The sequence below is a fragment of the Microcaecilia unicolor genome, chromosome 7 (genome assembly GCF_901765095.1).
Source record: "Microcaecilia unicolor chromosome 7, aMicUni1.1, whole genome shotgun sequence".
NCBI lineage: Eukaryota > Metazoa > Chordata > Amphibia > Gymnophiona > Siphonopidae > Microcaecilia > Microcaecilia unicolor.
Window position 1 is genome coordinate 193,646,318 of NC_044037.1, and position 23,089 is coordinate 193,669,406.

General features: G+C 43.8%; 1 protein-coding gene across 9 annotated transcripts in view; it reads left to right on the forward strand.

Moving 5' to 3' along the window:
* The first annotated feature begins 1,348 nt into the window (after positions 1-1,348).
* PMS1 (PMS1 homolog 1, mismatch repair system component) overlaps positions 1,349-23,089 on the forward strand; it is a 227,822-nt gene continuing 206,081 nt past the window's right edge. For 8 of the 9 annotated variants that reach the window (XR_003942805.1, XR_003942806.1, XR_003942807.1 and 5 more), the window contains exon 1: positions 1,349-1,893. Coding sequence is in view for 5 of the 9 variants with exons in the window: in XM_030209409.1 (XP_030065269.1) it covers positions 1,861-1,893 (33 nt within the window). In the remaining 4 variants the exon portion in view is untranslated. Of the gene's footprint in view, positions 1,894-21,903; positions 21,987-23,089 lie in introns of those variants that run through there. The other variant, XM_030209410.1, reaches the window with a different exon arrangement.

Genomic DNA, 23,089 nt, shown 5'->3' on the forward strand with positions numbered 1-23,089 from the left:
GTAGTATATCTATTCAATCTGTGTATTAGTCTAGCAGCTGTATTCTGTTTTTCTGTATGATTTGCATTTTTTTCTGTTATTGACAATACCAAGAAATAGAACATTACAGTAATCCAAGTGAGGTAGGACTAACATTTGGACTAGCAGTGCAAAGGCTTTTTAGTCGAACAATGATCTGACTAGACATAGCTGTCTAATTTTGAATAGTGTTTTCTTTCATAGCTGGTTAATATGGGAAGAGAAGGTGAGTGAAGAATCAAGCAAGATCCCTAGTACTCTGGTTTCAGACTTGACTGTAAAGCTTTGACCATTGGACAAAGATATTGAAAATGGGACCTCAATTCCCTGATTTTGGAACCATAGGACCTTGGTTTTTCTTGCGCATTCAAATTCAGTTTATTGTTCAGAGCCCAGGTGCTAACAGCAGTCATGCCATTTGCTACAGACTGAGTTGTATCTTTGTTTGATGCTGTCACTGGAAAGAGAAGCAGGATGTCATCTGCGTAGCATAATAGTTTATTACGATCCAAGTGTATTGAGGTAATGGGTGACTTAAAGAGACTGAACAGGATAGGTGAGAGAGGAGATCTCTGCGGGACCCCGCAGTTAGGAGACCAGTAGTTGGGAAGTTGGTTGTTTAGCTTGACAGAATAGCTTTGATTTGAAAGGAATTCACTGAATCATCTGATCACAGTCCCTGTTATTCCTATCTGGTCCAGGCATTCGAATAGCACTGTGTGGTCAAATGCATCAAACGCCACTGATATATCAAATTGGAGAAGAATTACTTGGTCGCCTTTGCATAGTTGTTGCTTATTTATTTATTTGTTTGTTCTTGTACCCCACGATTATCCAAAAGCAAGTTTCAGTTCAATGTGGCTTGTTTGACATATGTAGTTAGATATCCTCACTGAAATCTGGCCATTTTTTTTACTGTATAATACAGAACAGTGTAGAAAGATGAGCACAAAATACAGCCTTTATTACTGCAGATTCCACCAGCTACAATAATTTTTGAAGCTGTTTTATTGACATTCAGTTTTGATTTCATATTAATATCTACATATGGGATGCTTTCAAATAAATTAAAAAGTTGTAAAATAAGTTAAAAAAAATATTTTGTCCTCCTTTTAAGGAACTGCCTATCCAACTGGTATAGTTTTTGACTTTTTACAGATGGAGCACACATAGGCAGACCATTAATCTTTTTCCATTGCTTTCAATAGCGTTTGCTATTGTTTTGGGTGTACTTGTGACTCCGCCTACTGTCAGCAAGCTACGCCTACTGGCTTCAACTAGATAGCCTCGAGTCGTACCGTCTTCTATATTCTCAATCTAACCTCCTTAAACTCACCTTGGCGTCGCCTGCTCTCAAACTAAACCTCCTTGTTCGGAGGAGTTGGTAACTCTGAGGATGCAAGCTTGTGTTTAGCGTCATTGTATCAGGCGCTGCTTCAAACCTTTTTTTCAGAGGCTTGTCGAGCGAGGAGGTTTTCATCCAAACTCAATGGTATAAAGTGTCAGTGATTGACTCAAAAGCGTTTCACTCACGGGCTCCTGTATCTCCCATACCAAAGGAGGATAGATTGAGGTTTACTGACCCAGAGACCGTGGGGGTGGGGTTTCCGCTGTGTCGCTGAGTTCTCGCGGTCGTGTTGGCTTTGGCTTCCCTGCAAGGCTGCAATTGCAAGTGGCGGGAGAATAGGTGCTTATTCTCGACACCGGGCGGAGCTGTGCTTCTTGTTCGTAGCTACACTGGTATTTGTGTGTGATTTTAGTGCAGCTATGGGGGCAATCGAACGGTGTAAGGATGGGGCGGTGTTCCAAAACCTTCTCTGAGATGGGGTTTCGGTGTCCACAATGAAGAGTGCACGAGTACTCCCACTGGAAAAGGTATGAGCTAAATTCAAAATAAAGATAAAATTGCATCTGAAAACCATGTATGTAGAAGCAGATGTATGTTATGCATATTAATTGTGGGTAACTAAAAGGTAACTGAAATCTTGCCTGGCAGTGGGGTCCTCCGAAAAGATTTGGGAAGCATTGGTCAAAAGGAGGGGAGGGGAGGAGGGAGGGTGGATTAAAAACTGGTTGAAGGATAGGAAACAGAGAGTGGGGTTAAATGGGCAGTATTCACAATGGAGAAGGGTAGTTAGTGGGGTTCCTCAGGGGTCTGTGCTAGGACCGCTGCTTTTTAATATATTTATAAATGATTTAGAGATGGGAGTAACTAGCCAGGTAATTAAATTTGCTGATGACACAAAGTTATTCAAAGTCGTTAACTCGCGACAGGATTGTGAAAAATTACAAGAGGACCTTACGAGACTGGGAGACTGGGCGGCTAAATGGCAGATGACGTTTAATGTGAGCAAGTGCAAGGTGATGCATGTGGGAAAAAAGAACCCGAATTATAGCTACGTCATGCAAGGTTCCACGTTAGGAGTTACGGACCAAGAAAGGGATCTGGGTGTCGTCGTCGATAACACACTGAAACCTTCTGCTCAGTGTGCTGCTGCGGCTAGGAAAGCGAATAGAATGTTGGGTATTATTAGGAAAGGTATGGAAAACAGGTGTGAGGATGTTATAATGTATCGCTCCATGGTGCGACCGCACCTTGAGTATTGTGTTCAATTCTGGTTGCAGCATCTCAAGAAAGATATAGTAGAATTGAAAAAGGTGCAGCGAAGGGCGACTAAAATGATAGCGGGGATGGGACGACTTCCCTATGAAGAAAGACTAAGGAGGCTAGGGCTATACAGCTTGGAGAAGAGACGGCTGAGGGGAGACATGATAGAGGTATACAAAATAATGAGTGGAGTGGAACAGGTGGATGTGAAGCGTCTGTTCACGCTTTCCAAAAATACTAGGACTAGGGGGCATGCGATTAAACTACAGTGTAGTAAATTTAAAACAAATCGGAGAAAATCTTTCTTCACCCAACGTGTAATTAAACTCTGGAATTCATTGCCGGAAAATGTGGTGAAGGCGGTTAGCTTAGCAGAGTTTAAAAAGGGGTTGGACGGTTTCCTAAAGGACAAGTCCATAAACCGCTACTAAACGGACTTGGAAAAATCCAAAATCCCAGGAATAACATGTATAGAATGTTTGTACGTTTGGGAAGCTTGCCAGGTGCCCTTGGCCTGGATTGGCCGCTGTCGTGGACAAGATGCTGGGCTCGATGGACCCTTGGTCTTTTCCCAGTATGGCATTACTTATGTACTTATGTACTTATGTTGTGGGGAAAGGAAGCGCTTTCTGCTCCATATGATCGGGTGCTAAGCAAAACGTTTTGGGTAAGTCTTGTAAGGTTTTCTGTCTTTCCATAAGCCTCCTTGGATGTTTTTGTTTTTATATATGTCTGAGATTAAAGAACAAGGTTTATATGTACACTTGATCGTGGATCTTTGAAACCCATTAGATAGTAGAAAGTCGCTGCTGTCATCAGGGGAAGGCTTGAATGCCGAGTACTAGGACTGCAGTGGTTGCTGTAAGTGATGCCTGTTCCTCTCTTCTCCCCCAGCTGACTGTGATACTCCTATTTTGGGGCGAGTTGGGCCACTGCTGACCAACTGAAGAATGATACTGGAAATAGGAAATATGATCATATTATGTCTGTCTTGCACTAGTTACATTGGCTTTCTATGACAGCTTTGTATAGCCTTTAAGACTTTATGAGGCTCTTTTACCAAGCGGTGATAAAAAGTGGTCCATGGTAGTGTTGGTATGTGGAATTGCCGTGTGCCAAGGTCACTTTTTACTGCGGCGGAAAAAAGGCATTTTTTTTTTGTTTCGGCATCGTTAATGGCCATGCACTATTATCAAAATTAGCATGTAGCCATTTACCGCCTGAGCCCTTACTGTCACCTGTCTAGTAGGCGTTAAGAGCTCACACACTAACCTGACAATGTACCCGTGCTGCCCAATTACCAGTGGGAATGCCTACTCCTCGCCCTCCCGCACAGCAAACTCAAAACTACCACTGGGCGCCTGGGCACGCCCGGCAATAGTACTGTTTTGCCGCATACTACCCGCTCTGTACCCGATTTTGGATTTTACCTCTTGGTAAAAGGGCCCCTATCTTTGGTATATAAGTCTTATTACTCGGATTTTCCAATTTACCTTTCAAAGACACAAAAAATATGTGCCTCAGTAGATACTTTTAGCATCACAAAAATATTTTCTTCAGCTTCCAGCTCTTGATAAGGTACAACTGTCAGCTACTAGACAGAGTTTTCTCACATTGGACCTTCTTGTGGAATTTATTGCCTGCTGAGATTTGTGGTGCTCCTTCTTATCTGGGTTTTCATAAACTTGTGAAAACTTGGCTCTTTTAGCAATTTGATGGTTTCTTATCTGGGTTTTTGTAAAATTTAAGGGCCCTGTTTACTAAGCTGTGCTGTAGATGTGCTAACGATAGACACCCATAGGAATATAATGGGTGTCTCTATTGTTAGCGTGTGCGTTCTAAAAAGGTAGTGTGCCTACAGTGCGGCTTAGTAAACAGGGCCCTAACACTTTTTTTTGTTGTTTAGTACTGCTCATACCTGTTTTTCTTTTAAAATGGCTTTTAGTAGTGTCTTGTTTTATGATATATTTTATTATATTTGGGGATTATCGATGTATGTATGATTATCTCCCATTTGGTGAGATGTCATATGTGTGTGCTTGATGCACAAAACTCCTAGCTCTCAGAGAGCAAGTCCGTTCTCTTGAGGCTAGAGTAGCAGACTTGGAGGAGCTGAGAGAGGGACATTGTAGAGAAGTTCCACCTCCAATCTTGCAGAACCTGTGCTGCCTTGGAGGAGGGAGGCCTTCTAAAAGGAGAGCATCACCCTAGTGCAGCTGGAAGTAATCCTGTAGACAGAACCAGCACACCAGTGAATGTAATATCCTCTCGCACCGAGGATGTATCTCCAGGAGCTACTGCCCAGGTGGGAAGGGTTAGGACGGCTGTTGTAGGTGATTTGATTATTAGGCATGTAGATAGCTGGGTGGCTGGTGGACGTGAGGATCGCCTGGTGACTTGCCTGCCTGGTGCGAAGGTGGCAGACCTCACATGTCACCCAGATAGGATTTTAGATAGTGCTGGGGAGGAGGAGGCTGTCTTGGTACATGTGAGTACCAATGACATAGGAAAACGTGGGAGAGAGGTTCCGGAAGCCAAATTTAGGCTCTTGGGTAGAAAGCTCAATCCAGAATCTCTAGGGTAGCATTTTCTGAAGTGCTACTCGTTCCATGCGCAGGGCCCAAGAGACAGGCAGAGCTCCTGAGTCTCAATGCGTGGATGAGACGATGGTGCAGGGAGGAGGGTTTTAGATTTGTTAGGAACTGGGTATCATTCTGGGGAAGAGGGAGCCTATTCCGAAAGGATGGGTTCCGCCTTAACCAGGGTGGGACCAGGCTGCTGGCATCAACGTTTAAAAAGGAGGTAGAGCAGCTTTTAAACTAGAGACTGGGGGGAGGCCGACAGTGGCACAAAAGCACATGGTTCGAAATAAGGTATAAGATAGGGTATCCCGATAGGTTGCAAAAGAGACTGTAGTAGATCAGGTGTCCTTAAATAAAAATCGGACAAAAGATTGCAATTTAATTCAGTCAGGTACTGAGCATGATGTAAATAGGAACAATAAACAGTTTGAAATGTCTATATGCAAATACCAGACGCCTAAGAAATAAGATGGGAGAGTTACAATGTATTGCACTAAATGAAAAATGAGATATAATAGGAATCTCTGCGACCTGGTGGAAGGAGGATAGCCAGTGGGACACTGTCATAATGGGGTATAAATTATATCGTAGTGATAGGGTGGAGGGTTAGCATTGTATATTAAGGAGAGCCTTGAATCAAATTGAAAATTCTGTAGGAAACAAAACACTTCTTGGAATCACTGTGGGTTGAAATTCCATGTGTAAAGGGGAAAAGGATAGTGATAGGAATGTACTACCGTCCGCCTGGCCAGGATGAACAGATGGATGTAGAAATGTTATCGGAAATTAGGGAGGCTAACATACTGGTCAACACGATAATAATGGGTGATTCAAATTACCCCAATAGTGACTGGGTAAATGTAACATCGGGGCATGCTAGGGAGGTAAAAGTCCTTGACGAAATCAAGGATTGCTTTATGGAGGAGCTGGTACAGGAGACAACAAGAGAAGGAAAATTTCTAGACCTAGTCCTTAGTGGATCACATGAGCTACTGTGGGAGGTAATGGTGATGGGGCAGCTTGATAACAGGGATCATAATATGATCAGATTTGATATTAGCTTTGGAGTAAGTAAACACAGGATATCCAATATGATGGCGTTTAACTTTCATAAAGGAGACTACAATAAAATGAGAAGAACAGTGAAAAAAAAAACAACTTAGAGGAGCAGCTGCAAGGGTCAAAAATTGACATCAGGCGTGGATGATGTTCTACAATACTATCCTGGAAGCCCAGGCCAAATATATTCAATGTATTAAAAAAAGGAGGGAGGAAGGTTAAAAAGTGATGTGAAGGAAGCTATTAGAACTAAAGAAAATCCTTCAGAAAATGGAAGAAGGAACTGACTGAAAATAATAAGAAGCAGCATAAGGAAAGTCAAGTGCAAAGCGCTGATAAGGAAGGCAAAGAGGGACTCTGAAAAAAAGATTGCGTTGGAGGCAAAAACACATAGTAAGAATGTTTTTAGGTACATTAAAAGCAAGAAGCTGGCAAAATAATCGGTTGGACCTCTAGATGACCGAGGGGTAAAAGGGGCAATCAGGGAAGACAAAGCCGTAGCGGAGAGATTAAATTAATTCTTTGCTTCGGTCTTCACTGAGGAAGATCTGGGAGTGATACCGGTGCCAGAAATGGTATTCGAAGCTGAAATCTCTATAAACCTAGAGAATGTAATGGGGCAGTTTGACAAATTGAAGAGTAGCAAATCTCCTGGACCATATGGTATTCATCCCAGAGTACTGATAGAATTGAAAAATGAACTGGCAGAACTATTGTTAGTAATATGTAAATTATCTTTAAAATCAAGCGTGGTACCGGAAGATTGGAGGGTAGCCCAAGTAACGCCAATGTTTAAAAAAGGTTCCAGAGGGGATCTTGGAAATTATAGACCAGTGACCTTACGTTGGTGCCAGGCAAAATGGTAGAGACTATTATAAGGAACAAAACTATAGAGCATATTCAAAAGCATGGATTTAGTGAAGGGAAATCTTGCCTCACCAATCTATTACATTTCTTTGAAGGGGTGAGCAAACGTGGATAAAGGCGAGCCGATTGATATTGTGTATCTGGATTTTCAAAAGGCATTTGACAAAGTACCTCATGAAAGACTCCAGAGGAAATTGGAGAGTCATGGGATAGGAGGTAGTGTCCTATTGTGGATTAAAAACTGGTTAAAGGATAGAAAACAGAGAGTGGGGTTAAATGGTCAGTATTCTCAGTGGAGAAGGGTAGATAGTGGGGTTCCTCAGGGCTCTGTGCTGGGACTGCTGCTTTTTAACATATTTATAAATGATTTATAGATGGGAGTAACTAGTGAGGTAATTAAATTTACTGACGACACAAAGTTATTAAAAGTTGTTAAATCGCGAGAGGATTTTGAAAATTTACAAGAGGACCTTTGGAGACTGGAGACTGAGCATCTAAATGGCAGATGACGTTTAATGTGAGCAAGTGCAAAGTGATACATGTGGGAAAGAGGAACCCGAACTATAGCTGTGCAATGCAAGGTTCCACATTAGGAGTCACCGACCAAGAAAGGGATCTCTGCGTCGTCGTCGTTGATGATACATTGAAATGCTGTCTGTAAGTGAGGCAAAGGAGACGGCAACACTAGGTACAGGAAAGGCAGATTATGATGATCACCTAAGGCAACTGCCCTAGCAGCATCAGTATATATGGTAATAGAATTGTCAGCGATTTCACAGGCATGGGTTAAGGCAACAAGATTAGCAATTTGAGCACTATGGGCATCTGGTAAAGGAGCACGTTCTACTGTTTTTGAGAGGGTACAAACAGTATATCCAACCCTCAGTTGCCCTTGGTTGTTTCTTAGGCAACAGCCATCTACAAATAATTCAAAGTCTGAATTGTGCAAAGGAGTCTCTTGCAAATCTGGGCGAGGTTTGGTATTTATTTCAACAAGTTGAACAAAGTGATGGGGCTCCCTATCATCAGGGAGTGGAAGCAAGGTTGTAGGATTGAGTGATGCACCTCTGAATAATAGCATGTTGTTGAGAGAAATCACTCATACTGTGACTGTCTGGCCATGGAAAAATGTTGAGTCTTAGCATGACTAAGGAGTGTTTCCACAGCATGTGGTACTTTTAAGATAAGAGGTGACTGCAGCACTATATTCTCTGACAATGACAATAAAAGAGCAGCTGCAACCACAGCTCTTAAAGAGAGCGGTTATCCTTTGGCAACAGAATCAAGTACAACACTGTAGGAAGCAATGGGCCGAGGTCTCCCTCCATGCGGTTAAGAACTCCAGAGGCAATAAAATTCTGTTCATAGCAAAACAGGTTAAATGGAGTTGTATAATCTGGTAAGTCTAACACTGGGGTAGTAGATAAGGCTTGCTTAAGTTGTGTTAAGGATTGCTGTTTCTGTCCCCAGGGCAGGGGTTCTAGAACTTCACCGAAAAGCAGATCTTGGAGGGGTTTGGTAATAACAGCATAGTTCATAATCCACTATCTGCAATAATTTGCTATTCTGAGTAAGTTTTCTTTCTTAGTTGTAAGCTGTGGTAAAGTTTGAATTGCTGCACTTCTGGTGAATAGCAATGCTCTGCTATCTTGACTGAGCAGAAGGCCCAAATATGTAAGTTTGAGTTGACAGAACTGAAATTTCTTCCTGTTATCTTTTAGGCCTGTATTGAATAGATGTTTAAGCAATAGCATAGTCTTTTATATAGCCCTCCTTGGTGGATGAGTGGACCAGGAGATCATTAATGTACTGTACCAAGATGGAACCTCCCTCAAATTGCATGGTTCTAAGCTTGAGAAAAATAAGAGGGACTTTCAGTATATTCATGACTCAATTAGTCTAGATGTATTGTTGGGCTTTATATATTGTTAGAGGGCTCCCTGGCCTCCGGCCTCCCGGACCCATAAGTGTTGGTCCAGAATTTCAGCCCGCTTCCAGTAAGGCCACCAGCCCCCTCTTTAGGAACATTTCATTTGAACTATTTTTGGGCGCTGGTGAAACGGCAGTGCTTTTGAATTGCTGTCCTGTGGGAGGGAGGAGGGGGGGGGGGGGGGTTGAGCTGTGGGGTTTTTTTTTTCCTTCTCTCTTTCTTTCCGGGCTCATTGTTTGGGGAGCTAAGAAGTGAGAACTGTTGCTGTTATTAACTGCTTTGTTTTGGCAACCTTCCGGAACGGGAGGGGAACTGCATGAAAGTAAAAAAAAAACCTTGCACAGAGGATTACCATATACTACTACTACTACTTAACATTTCTAGAGCGCTACTGTTTTCTTTTCCTTCTCTACATGTGGATTACAATGAGGGGAAGGGTCTAGGAGCCCGGGGGGGTCCTTTTCTCACTCCAGGGTGAGGAGGTCAAATGGGGTATATTTAGGGAGTCAAACCTCCCGCTCAAACAGTGCAGCACAAATCATTGCCATTCAAAGCAGTGTAGTGCAAAACCTCCTGCAATGAACAGCATTAGAGTTCAAAAACCCTTGCAGTTCAAATCACTGTAGTTTCAACATTGCAGTTCAAAAACCCTTGTAGTTCAAATCACTGTAGTTTCAACATTGCAGTTCAAAAACCCTTGCAGTTCAAATCACTGTAGTTTCAACATTGCAGTTCAAAAACCCGTGTAGTTCAAATCACTGTAGCTCAAACATTGCAGTTAAAAACATGACCTCCACCACCTTACTTCTCCCTTCCAGCTCTTCTCCATGAGACAGGGGAAGTAGCAGGGTCCTCTCCCCTTTACCTGTCAGCCATAGCTCCTGACAACCGCCCACTTTGACCCTGTGGTAACCAGCCCTAACTCTCCCTCCCTCACCTCCTTCTTTGAAGCAACCACCTCCTCCCCCTCCGAGCCCAGCCCTCCCACCACGCTATTACTTGCTGGCCCAGTTCCTTTCCCTTGGCTTTAGCCAGCCCAGCGATATCCATGGGCTCACCACTTCTTTCTCCTCCTGTTCCTCTGCCCCTTTCCATTCCATGGGCTCCTCACCCCACCCTTTACCCACCTGTACTTCATCTTCCTGATTAGTTACTCCCACTCCCCGAACTTCCAGGCTGGGTATTTCCAACTACCCTCCCTGAACTTCTCCTTAACTTCCTCTGGGGGCTGTTGGGTATGTGAGTCCTGGACTCTGTTATAGAGCTTCTGCAGTGGCTGCTGGGAATCGTAGTTCCGGCTTTTAGTGTGTCTTTCCCCAAAGGGCTGCTGGGACTGGTAGTTTCTACCTTTCCTCCTGTTCCCAGGGATACATGCTTTCTCATCACTTGCCTCCTCCTCACAATATAAATGCAAAGATTGTCTGGCTTTCAGGGGGCCAAAAAGCACACCAAAAAAGGCGATACTGGGACTATAATAGTGTAAAGTGTTGTGTCATAAGGAATGGCTGAAAGAATTGTAGCCGGGTTAGGAACAGCTGGGATGGAATCAACAACGGCCCTATTAACAGCTCTCAATTCTTTCACAAATCTCCAGGTGTTCTTCCCAGGTGTAGGGATAGGTAAAATTGGACTATAAGGAGATTTTGTAGGATACATGACCAGTGTTGCCAGGTGGGCGGTTTTACCGCCCAATTGGGTGGTTTTCCACGACCCGCCGCGGGAAATTTTTGCCCGCGGCGGGTTGCGGTTTTTTGGGCTGCTTTTTGGGCTTCAGGGCGGTTTTTTGGGCGACTTTTTCGGCCGCGGGGGGCGGGGTTAGTGACGTTTTTGGGCGGGGTTAGTGACGTTTTGGGCGGGGCCGATGACGTGGGAGGCGGGGCCGGTGACGGGGGAGGCGGGGCCGGTGACGGCGGGGGCGGGGGTGATGACGGCGGGAGCGGGGGTGATGACGCGGGGGTGGGGGTGTCAGGGGCGGGGTTTGAGTTTGGGCGGGTTTTGGGCGGTTTTTATGCTGGATTGGGTGGGAAAAAAATTTTCCACCTGGTAACACTGTACATGACTTCTTGGTCCATTAAATCCTGAATCACTTGTTCGATGGCCTCCTCAGCTTAAGGGTTCAGGGTACCCTGGGGATTCTTGGGCAAATGCTTGGAAGGGTTCAGGACAACTTTTACAGGTTCAATCTACAAATACCTCACCTCATTAGGGCTAGATGCTCACAAGTCCTGTGGGACAGCAAGACAATGAGTTTCCAATTCAGGATCAATACTTTAAAAGGTGCAGGTTCCTCGAGAGAGATGTACAGTATTTCTTAATTGTCCTGTAATTGTTGCTCTGGAAGCTGTAGAAACATGCCATCTGGAATACAGTAAATGGTGCAGTCCATCAGATTAACTGGAAAGGTAGGGCTCATATTTTCTTGGTACAAGGAACCCACTTATATAAGCAGGTGTTCAGATAAATAATGAGTGATTGGATTACCAGATAGTCCTTTAGCTTGGACCACTCCCCCTGACAGGGAGGCTGTGGCAAATTCTGACTATTTAAGAGCAGAGCGTGTGGCAACCGGCTTGATTGTCCATTTGCTATGATGCTAAAAGAGCAGTCAGTAGCAAGGGGAGTGAGGGAGTAGAGGGTCTTGGGTAGCGGCTCTTCATGAAAAGTGTTCCCGGGTTTTTCAGTGCTGGAGCTCCCCATATTTAGTCAGTGTCTAGGTGAGATATCGTGGATATACAGGGATTGTTCAACTCCAGAATCATGGAGTCCTTGTGGAGACTTTTCAGGACAAAAAGCTTTCTAATATTCCATTTGGCAACATATGAAACTTGGCCTCTTGGAAGGCCATTGTTGTTTCCAGGCTTTTGTCCTCTCCCTCTGCCCCTTCCCCTTTCTTTTTATTTGAGCTCTGAGAAGAATGCAGTTGCAAGATCAACAGCTCTTCTTGTTTTTTTGCTAGTTTGGAGCCTTTCTCTGCTTCCTAATTGATTAATTTATGATGGCAATGTTTTTAGCTACTTCAACAAGTGTCTTGGATGTTTCTATACTCCATCATGAATGATTTTCAGTACTGACTGTACAGGGGGCAGGAGCCCATTAACAAATGCTGCACTGACCTCTGGGACAACATTTTCTAAAGCATTGTCAATTCCAGAAAATTTCTTAAATTCGGTTGCCAATTAGACCCAATATTTAGAGGGATCTTCTCCAGGTTTCTGTTGGCATGCATTAATTCTATTCCAGTCTGCCTTTGTTTTATATACATCTGTATCTTTAGGTACTATATCATTACATTTAATCTTAAATGCAGCTAAGCTTTCATCCTTAGCTTAATCAATATTTGGATCCTCTGTGTACCATTTAGCTTCCTTAAGGAGTTTACGTAGCTTTCTATCAGGCAGAAGAGCTTTCAAGAGACGGTTGACATCAGTGTAAGTGAAATTATAACCATCAAATACACTGCCACTTTACTTGACCTTCTTCAACATCAGAAAAATCTTTGCTGTGGCGCTGATCTCTGAGACATTCCAAAGGACTGGGGCCCTCACTAACTTATCTTGTTCCTCAGGCAGCAATCATAATGGACAAGCTGTAACCCTTTCTGTTTTGGGGTCTGAGACTTGCTTACTAGACTGAGTGTGCCTAAGCTTAGACTTGTTTCAATGCAAGGCACATAACTCAGAATAAGGCAATTTCTTGTACTCTGTTTCTAAATTCTCTTAAGTGTCAACAATTTTACAATCAGCCCATGTCATCAGATCTTTAAGTAAACCCTTTACTTCTGTGACATGAGTTTCTTTGTTCTATATATTTCTTGTAAATCATTAAAAGACAAGTCATTATACGTCTTTTCTAACTCTGCTTTAACCTCCATAGATTTGGGCTCAGCCCATTTCATTAAATATTGCATCATATTTTCCCTTGTCATAGGAGCCAACTTTTCAAAATGATTGGGGGTGCGGAAATATATATATATTTTTTTACAGGTGGTGCATTCCCCCCTCTCCCTCCCTCTCCATCTCCTCTCCCCCCATCTCCTCCGAGTTCCAGGCCCCCTCCCTCCCTCTCCGAGTGCCAGTCCCAACCCTAGCCCGACCTCTTCTCCCCCAACAGTTCTCTGTCCACTCCTCGCCTTCCTGCCTCCCAGAATTTAAAACTCATCTTTCTTACCTTGGGTCCTGGCGGCAGCAGTGAAAGGCGAGCAGGCTTGGCGCTTCAGCCTTTCCTTCTCTCTCAGCTCTGGTCCTGCCCTTGCGGAAACAGGAAATGAGGGCGGGACCAGAGCTGAGAGAGAAGGGAAGGCTGAAGCGCCGAGCCTGCTCGCCTTTTCACTGCTGCTGCCGGGACCCGAGGTATGAAAGATGAGTTTTAAATTCTGGGCAGCAGGAAGGCGAGGAGTGGACGGAGGACTGTTGAGGCCGGGTAGGTTGGGCTGGCTGGGAACTTCCAGCGGGTTAAAATATTGGGGGTGCTCGAGCACCCACGGAGTCGGCGCCTATGTCCCTTGTCACACAGTTTAATAGATCTCCTGTATCTGGAAAAACACATTTTTTTTCGGTGTTGTCCCTGAATCGGATGTTTTTCAGTTTTGCATGATTTCTGCAACTGGTCCCCCTTCTACACGACAGAAAAAGGTCTACTATATCCTCTTCTCTGTTAGCCTCTGTATGATAATCAGGAGGGGGTGCAATGGGAGAAAGTACAGGGTACCTGTGAAGAAACAGTGTGTTTTAAGCCTGTAAAATGTATTGGATATTTTCTTGCCTTAATTATGTTCTGAACTGTATTTCTCCTATTTGGCCAGCAAGTGGTGTTTCTTTGCTGTAAAGCTGGGGAAATAAATCCTCTTTTCTTTAGTTTAACACAAACAGGATGCAAGATGCAGTATATTTTTGAAATGTGTTCTGGGCTCTGATTGGTCTAGAGTTTGAAGCTAACTAGCAGTTATTAGTTTTGAGTTCAGTCTTAGCCAGGGAGAAAAGAGAGACAGATCTCTTTGCTGAAGCTCGGTGAATTATATGTCCTGATCTTCCCAGGTGTTTTTTAGAAAGTAAACAATTGTTTAGTTAGTGTTGTAATTGATCCATATTTTAGTTACCTGTTAGTGTTTGCTGATTGCACGTTTTTTGTACACTGTTCAATTTTCAAGACAATAAACAGTTTCAGTTTATTTCCTCTTTGTCTGGACTGGTAAAGAATCCTGGTGGTTTGTTTGTTGGGTCTGTGAGTGCTTTCTGGAAACTGGGGACCACTGGGAGTATGGCCCCAGTAACCTAGAAATCACTGGAGATAATTTGAGAGCTGGAGACTTGCCCAGAGGCGGTTGTGACCCAGTTGGTGGGAGAAGGGTACTAGTGTAGAGCACAAGCGGCAGGTGCAGGTGGACCTGAGCTGTCCTGGGGATAGACCCTCTAAGTGGCCATGGGGTAACCCCAGGCGGGTGGCTAGGTATTTTGTACAGTACCAAAGAGTGCATCTCTTTTCAAAAGAATCTGCTTTATTTTTAACTTCAGCTAGTTTCATTTTCATTACATCTTTAACCACATCAACCTTTTTCTTCATTGTATTTTTTCAAACCTGATAGGGCATGTGCTTTATCACATTTTAAAAAGTCCTCATACCATTTAGAATACTGGGTCCATTGATCTTGTGCAACCTTTTTATTTTCTATAACCTCTCTTCCTTGTCATCTGTACCAAACCAGACTAGTGGGTTGTGTCCATCTACCAGCGGAAGGAGACAGAGAAAATAGTTCCAAGTGAACTGCCCCTTAAGGTATCATGCAGCTTGGAATGTTCAGTATTTTCTCTGTCTCCTAGTGGATGGTGGACGGATCGTGCAGCTGCTCTGGATTGCTGGCTAGTAGCTTCTGTCCCAGATTCTTCTGGTGACAGTGGAGCCAGGGGTTTGCTGGTAGCCGTGTTGGGGCAAGTTTTAGATGATACTCAGTGGTCCTGAGTTCCTCATCTGCCAGCTAGGGTGATAGCCAGTGACCCTGGTTCCCTCCCCTCCCCTCCCCAACTCCCCTGGTTGTCTTTATAGCAGGGTGATGGTTGATTGTGGCATGGAGTATGGAGTAAGTTGTCTCCCCTGTGGGTGGTGTTCTCTTCTGTGGTGGTAGGTATATCCGAATTTCTGCCTCTAATGTAAGTCTTCATTTAGTCCTGTCACTAGTAAAGAAGGTTGTTTACAAAAAAAAAAAAAAAAGAAACTTTGTTTTTCCTTCTTTCTCTTGCCTGTTACCTGATTTATTTTCCTGCCTTTGGCAATGTATTCTAGGGGGCTGCTTGCAAAGTTTCTTTGAATTTCGCTGGCTGGCGTCTGATTCTGATCTTGGACCCTTCCGAGCTGGTACCAGTTGCTTTGATTCTTGTTTTGGCAGCAGTTTTTCCTTCCTTAGGGAGGTTCTAGTTCTCTCGTCCCTGTGGATCCCTCCTGTCTGCTCTGGTTTGTCTGCAGTGGTGGGGGTCTGAGTTGTCTTTGGTGTGCACCTGCTAGCTCATATTCTTCTTCTGAGTACCCTCAGGAGCGCCATTCTTGCTAGTCTTTTGCTTGGACTCAGTTCAGTGTCTCTTTACGGGAATGTGCCTTTTTAGGATTAGTTTGCCACAGCTGTTCCTTGCTTTCAGGCGGGAATTTTAGCCTGGCACAGGCGGATTTTGCCTTTTCCATTTTCAGGTACCTCTCTCCTGGCACATTTGACACTCCTTCCTTTTTGTGTAAGAGGCGCAGTTCTTTCCTGCTGTGCTTCTGGTTTATCGCCTCTTAGCTCTGTGCTTTTCTCTACTTTTCTGCAGGGAAGTGGCTGTGTTCAGGGTCTGGAGTTTGACTCTCCCTTAGCTGGTTTTTCCTCGGTTTGGTGTTAGTGGCCAGCTTCCTCTTTGTTCCTGGCGAGAGTTGTTTCTTGCTCACTGCCTTACGGCTGCATTTTGCTCCCTATAGTCTGAGGCTTCCAGACCTGTGGTCCTTACCTCCCTCTTGGCAGGAGTTCTTTCTTTACGTTGACTTCTGTTCCGTCTGTTACCCAGGAGGGTGGTCATTGTGGCTGAGAGACCACTTGGGGGCTGAGACTGTCTCTTGGGGCATGGGGCCTTCTCTTCTTGTAGTTTTAGTCCCTCTGGGCCAGGAGAATGCAGTGCCAGTCTGCATTTCCACAAGTTGTGCTCCTTTCTTGTTGGCCTCCTGGCAGCACCTTCTTCTCTGGCTGTTCCTTGGGGCTCCGTCTGTGCATTTTGCTTGTTGAGCGCAGCTCCATCGCTCCATGTTGAGTGAAGTTCCTTCTCTGCATATTCTGCAACCTTTCATCTCTGCATGTTGAACGCAACTCCATTGTCGCTTGTTGAGTGTAGTTCTTTCTCTGTAGGTCTGTGTGGGGTGCAGTCCTGTGTTTGCGTGTAGAACGCAGCTCCTTGTCTGTGTTGGCATGCAGCTCTCTCTCTCTCTCTCTGCATATGGAACGCAGCTCCCTGTCTGTGTGGCATGCAGCTCTCTCTCTCTCTCTCTCTCTGCGTATGGAACGCAGCTCCCTCCCCTGTTGAGTGTAGCTCCATCTCTGTGTGTTTAGCACAACTCTTTTCTTAAGTTTGGGCGCAGTTCCAGAGCAGTATGTTGAGCACAGCTATGTGACTGCAGGTGCTGCACAGCTTCATGTCTACGTAGGAAGCATAGCTCCTTGCCGGTGTCTGGAGCGCAGCTCCTTGTTTGCATGTGGAAAGCAGCTCGTCTGCGTTTTATACACGGTTCCATTGCTACCGCAGCTTCAGTTCTGCAGGTACCTCTAACATCCAGCTCTTACAGTGGGGCACTGCTCATCCTCTGTCTGTTACTCTCAGCGAGCTGGTTTAGGAGTACTCTCGTTCTACGGTTGTACCTTTTTATGCTACTGCCCTTTTCTTCATGGTTCTCCTGGAGAGACTAGCACTCCACTTAGTTGGTTCTCTAGAGTCTCTTCTTCTTCTTCTTCTTCTGTGGAGTTTGATTCTCTCACTAGGCGCGGTCTGGGTGGTTCCTGGGCTTTGCTTCCTTTCTTCTATGAAGTGTGGCACACTGTTTGGGGTTGCGTACTCCTAGTACTTTTTAGGGTCGCTTCCTCCGACCATCTTGTACTCAAGGCAGACTGGCAGGTTTGGAAGTTAGCCTTTGTCCTGCCAGAGTTCAGAGAAGTGGATCCTGGTCTAGGAGAGACAGTTCTTGTCCTTGTTGCTCGGATATGACTGTTGCTTCCTTTCCAAGGGTGGTCCTTTGGCATGAGTATCTTTGCTACTTCTTTTGTTACTCTCGGAGTACGTAGTTTTTCTTTTGCTCAGGACGTTTGTTTTATGTCCTACAGCTTCAGTTCAGTTCCTTTTCTAGTGTCTAACTCTGTTTCATTTTGGTAGCCTGGTGATTCGGATATTCAAATCCTTTTTTGCTGATCAGTTTTTGCTGTGTGTATAGCTTTGTTGATTTTTCAACCTTCTGCATTCTTCTTTCCCCCCCCCCCCCCCCTCTTTGGGAAACTGCTTTGCTACATCCCATTAGTCTGGACTGGTCTGGTATAGATGACAAGGAATGAAAAATTATGTTCTTACCTGATAATTTTCTTTCCTTTAATCATATCAGACCAGTCCAGAGGCCCTCCCTGGCTAATGTCTGTCAGAGTGTTGTTTCGTTTAGGTATCCCTGGCTGTTCCACGACGCTTCAATATGGTGGGATGTCCTACAGCGCTGCCTACTTCATCTTCTCTATTCAATCTCCTGCCACTTGTTGTGTCAGCTCTGTATGACTCCTGTTACTTGGGATCATGGAGTTCTTTCCCTGGATTCAGGGGTAGATCTCTATGTGCTTGGGCAAGCTCGGTATGGACCCCTCCCGCTTACTTTACTGTGAGGGGAGGTTGCAGTTGCCTTCGTCCAAGCAGGAGCAGTGAGGTCCTGCATATTGTAGACTTCAGAGCACCATTGCTTGGCTATTTGAAATTCTGAACATTGCAGACTGCATGATACCCTTAAGGGGCAGTTCACTTGGAACTATTTTCTCTGTCTCCTTCCCCTGGTAGATGGACACAACTAATTAGTCTGGACTGGTCTGGTATGATTAAAGGAAAGAAAATTATCAGGTAAGAACATAATTTTTCCTTAAATGTATTTCAAGCCTTAAGGATCCTTCTTGTGGGAAAAACAAAATAAGAATTTCTAGTGAAACAATTCCACTTATCCAAATTATTTACATGATTCAACACCATAATTAGTGCTCATGTAAGCCACAGTCCCCGAAAGTGGGGTCCCGGACTTAGTTTTCTGATTTCCCATAATTACTATGCTGAATGGATTCTCAAAAAAACTTGTGCAACTGTTTCCCTCCCCCAGGAAACTATACTGACCCCACCTCAAGAGTTCAGTCTGATTCTCCCTTTCCCTCTTTGAGAATCAAGTCAGACAAAGCCTCCTCTGCTCAGATTCTGACCCACAGGACCTGTAATCTGCTCCCAGCTAGATCTGCCTGGGTTCCAAGAGTCCCACACTTGGACTTCTCGTGCCCTAAGCAATCTTGGGTATCACTCTACATATTATATATTCCCAATTACAATTTTTTATTTGTAAGTTTCAATTAAAGACAAAGACATTATAATCTTAAAAGAATACATCAATATCCACAACTTATATATATTCTGAGGAAAACATCAAAGGAAAAATTTACTTATTGATTAAACGATCCACTAATAATGGGAGAGTCCAAGATTATTTCCAAAGGAAGTTGGATAAAAAAAATAGCACAAATAAAGATACAGGTTAACCCCTATATAATTGGTCAGCTAATCATTTGGACCGTTACCCGTGCTACCCTGCGCATTTAAGAAACTACGCAATTGAAGAGGTTCAAAGAACACATATTTTTTGTCTTTAAAAATCAAAATACATTTACATGGAAAACGTAATTGGAAGCGGGCATTTAGTACTAAAGTCTCTTGTTTCAACTCCAGGAATGTTTTCCTCCTGTGTTGAGTCCATTTAGAAATATCTGGAAAAATTGACACTTTCTCTCCCAAGAATTCAGGATGAACCTTTTGAATATAGAGCCTTCATAAGGCTCCTTTATTCTGTGAAAGTACAAAAGTCACCAAAAGCGTTGCTCTTATTTTAATTTCCTCTTTAGAGTTATCCAAAAATGTAGAAATATCTAATATATCCATCGATCTTTCTTGTTGTTGTTCTTGATCTAACTGCTGATCACAATTCCCTTGTTTAAATTTTGTATTTAAATAATATATCTTCTGCACTTGTGGAAATGTTTGATCTGAATATTTATAGTTCTCCCTCAAAAACTTATGGAACTTGGAGCAATGTATCTTGAATATGGGAAATTAAGTAGTTGTAAATTTAAATTTCTTGTAATGTTCTCTAAATTTTCTATTTTTCGATGTAACAATAATCTATCACCTGCGAATTGAACTTGGTTCTCCTGAACTTTCACCATGTCCATTTCCAATTGAGTTTGTTTAGCGGAAACATTTTCAATTGATTTTGTGACTTCTCTTACTTGCATAGAATTATTTAATGAAACCGATACAAAACACGAGCATACCTTATGCAGGGTTTCAAGGGCATATTTGTGAGTGACATTGCCGAAGGGTTACGAGGTAAAGTTTGCCTTTTTGCGGATGACACCAAGATTTGCAACAGAGTGGACACCCCGGAGGGAGTGGAAAACATGAAAAAAGATCTGAAGAAGCTAGAAGAATGGTCTAACGTTTGGCAATTAAAATTCAATGCGAAGAAATGCAAAGTGATGCACTTAGGGAGTAGAAATCCAAGGGAGACGTATGTGTTAGGCGGGGAGAGTCTGATTGGCACGGACAGGGAGAGGGCTCTTGGGGTGATAGTATCCGAGGACCTGAAGGCGACGAAACAGTGTGACAAGGCGGTGGCCGTAGCTAGAAGATTGCTAGGCTGTATAGGGAGAGGTGTGACCAGCAGAAGAAGGGAGGTTTTAATGCCCCTGTATAAGACGTTGGTGAGGCCCCACATGGAGTATTGTGTTCAGTTTTGGAGGCCGTACCTTGCGAAGGATGTCAAAAAAATGGAAGCGGTGCAAAGAAAAGCTACGCGGATGGTATGGGATTTGCGTTCCAAAACGTATGAAGAGAGACTTGCTGACCTGAACATGTATACCCTGGAGGAAAGGAGGAACAGGGGTGATATGATACAGACGTTCAAATATTTGAAAGGTATTAATCCGCAAACCAATCTTTTCCGGAGATGGGAAGGCAGTGGAACGAGAGGACATGAAATGAGATTGAAGGGGGGCAGACTCAGAAAAGATGTCAGGAAGTATTTTTTCACGGAGAGGGTGGTGGATGCTTGGAATGCCCTCCCGCGGGAGGTGGTGGCGATGAAAACGGTAACTGAATTCAAACATGCATGGGATGTGCATAAAGGAATCTTATGCAGAAGGAATGGATCCTCAGAAGCTTAGCTACAATTGGGTGGCAGAGCAGGTGGGGGGAAGAGGGGTTGGTGGTTGGGAGGCGAGGGTAGGGGAGGGCAGACTTTTATACGGTCTGTGCCAGAGCCGGTGATGGAAGGCGGGACAGGTGGTTGGGAGGCAGGAAAAACTGCTGGGCAGACTTATACGGTCTGTGCCCTGAGAAAGACAGGTACAAATCAAGGTAAGGTATCCAGTCTTGGGCAGACTGGATGGACCGTGCAGGTCTTTTTCTGCCGTCATCTTCTATGTTACTATGTTACTATGTAGATTCCAGCGATATCTCCTGTGGTTTCTCTAGTGGTTTAATCACCGAGGCACACAAGGAAGTTTCCTCTTGAAAATAACTAACCACTGAAACTTCCCCCGTTGCCTCTCTCGATGCCATTATCAAATGTTGCTGGCTCCCTTCCCCTGAAAGCCGATTCATGTCTTTGGCAGATTTTCCATCGACCGCTTCCTGAGATGAGGTACGTCTCCCCTTCGAGTGCTCCTTATTCAGTGTACTGGGTAACGTTCTTTTGTCTGGTCGTGGGAGGGGAGGGGTAACTGGCCCTGCTGGGCTGAGCGAAAATTCGCTCTCCTGACCGGGGCTCTTCCTCACCCCAACGGAACCGCCTGAAATCGGGGTTGAAAAATAGGCTGAGATAGATAGACGTTTGACCCGAAGAGGAGGGTTCCAGCTTCGGTAGAGGAGGTCCCAGAGGCTTATTCTTCCTCTTCGGCATGCTCTTTAGAGGAAAAGTATAAGTTTTTAAAAAAATATTTTAGGAAGAGCACTTCTCAGCCATCCTACATCGCTGCCATCTTGGCTCTCTCCCCCAATTACAATTTTTACAAATATTTCCCCACATGACTTGTATTTCCTGTGAATGTCTTTTAAATCAAGAAGTAAAATAGCCCTATATATTATATATAGAGTCTTTCTTTCTTTCTTTTGTTTTTCTAAGTTAAATTTAAAACAGTTGAAATAATTCAAGAATACAATTTTAAACAAATAACAGGAAAAATAAATTATATTCTGCACATGCAATATTCACTTCACCCACAAGATGGCAATGGTGATTAATAATACAAATATTTCACAGACTTTAACAGCATAGAATTACTTTGGAAAACAAGAAAGAGCCAAAGTTCTCTATTAAAGGCTACAAACCAGAATTGAGAGCAAGATACAGATAAATGAATACAAACACACAGAAGCCAAAACTGACACAGAGACACATACACAACGCATACTTCTGAAAAAAAAAAAAACCCAACAACCTCAAACCGACCTTTCTAGCTGTAACTATTGTTTGTTGTTCATGTAGTCTGCAGCTGGGATCCAGAATTCCTGATCAATACTTATTCAAGAAAAAACAAGATAGAAAAGCTCTTACCCAGGTACATTTGTCTTCAGGACAGATCTCAACGCAGAGCTTCCTCCCAGGAGCAGATGGTAACGATCACGGCAGCCAGGTAACTAAAATTGTGGATTCAGTCTGCTAATTAATACTTCTAGACAAACTGGTCAGTTAAGTTTCCTTTATTCAGAGGGATAATTGCTGGCAATGATGAAGTTTCATGAGACTGATCACTGGCAGTCAGGTGTCAGTTCTTCTCTCTCATGAGCTTTTTGCCTAACAAAAGGAGAGTTCAGAATTATATAAACAAATAACAGCAAAAATAAATTATATTCTGCAAATGCAATATTCACGTCACAAGATAGCAGTGCTGATTAATAATACAAATATTTAACAGTGCGAACAATATCAGAGTGGCTCAAATGCAGGGAACCTGGGGAAAGGAAGAAGCTATATGGATTGTCCTGGAAAGAGAAGATGGAAACTGTATCTACACGGATGTTATCTACAGTCCTCCAGCACAAATGGAGAAGCTGGACAAAGATCTGATAGAAGATATTCAAAAGCTTGGTATGATGCTATTGTTAGGAGGTTTCAACTTGCCTGATGTGGATTGAACGTCGTGTCAGCAGAATCGGAAAGAAGTAGATCGTGGGTGCCTGTCAAAGGTGTCTTGCTCAGACAAATGGTGACGAAACCCATGAGGGAAGGGTCGACATTGGATATAGTTCTTACAAATGGAGGATGTGTTTCCATTGTCCATGTGGGTACCTACCCAGGTAATAGTGATCATCACACGATATGATTTGACATAACAGCAAAAGTGGAGTTCGGACATACAAAACTCAAAATACTAGATTTCAGACGTACCGATTTTCTTTATTGTACTCCTGTATTATGTACTAGACTTCTACAAATCTAAATTTTGTAACCTCCTTTTTAGCAACAAGTAAGCCACATTGAACCTCCATGTGGTGGGAAAATATGGGATACAAATGCAATAAATAAATAAAAATGGGGGAATACCTAAAGAAGGAATAGTGGCATGGGGAGGTGTGGGTGAAGTGGAAGCACAGGAGAGACAGCCGGCACTTACGAAGGGGAGGGGCAGCCGCACATGTCCTGTTTCCACTCGCAGGGCACAGAGAAAGAGGGAGGGAGGCGCGGGGGTGTAGAACTCTGATGACAGGGGGTGCATGGAACTGGGAGGAGAGGGAG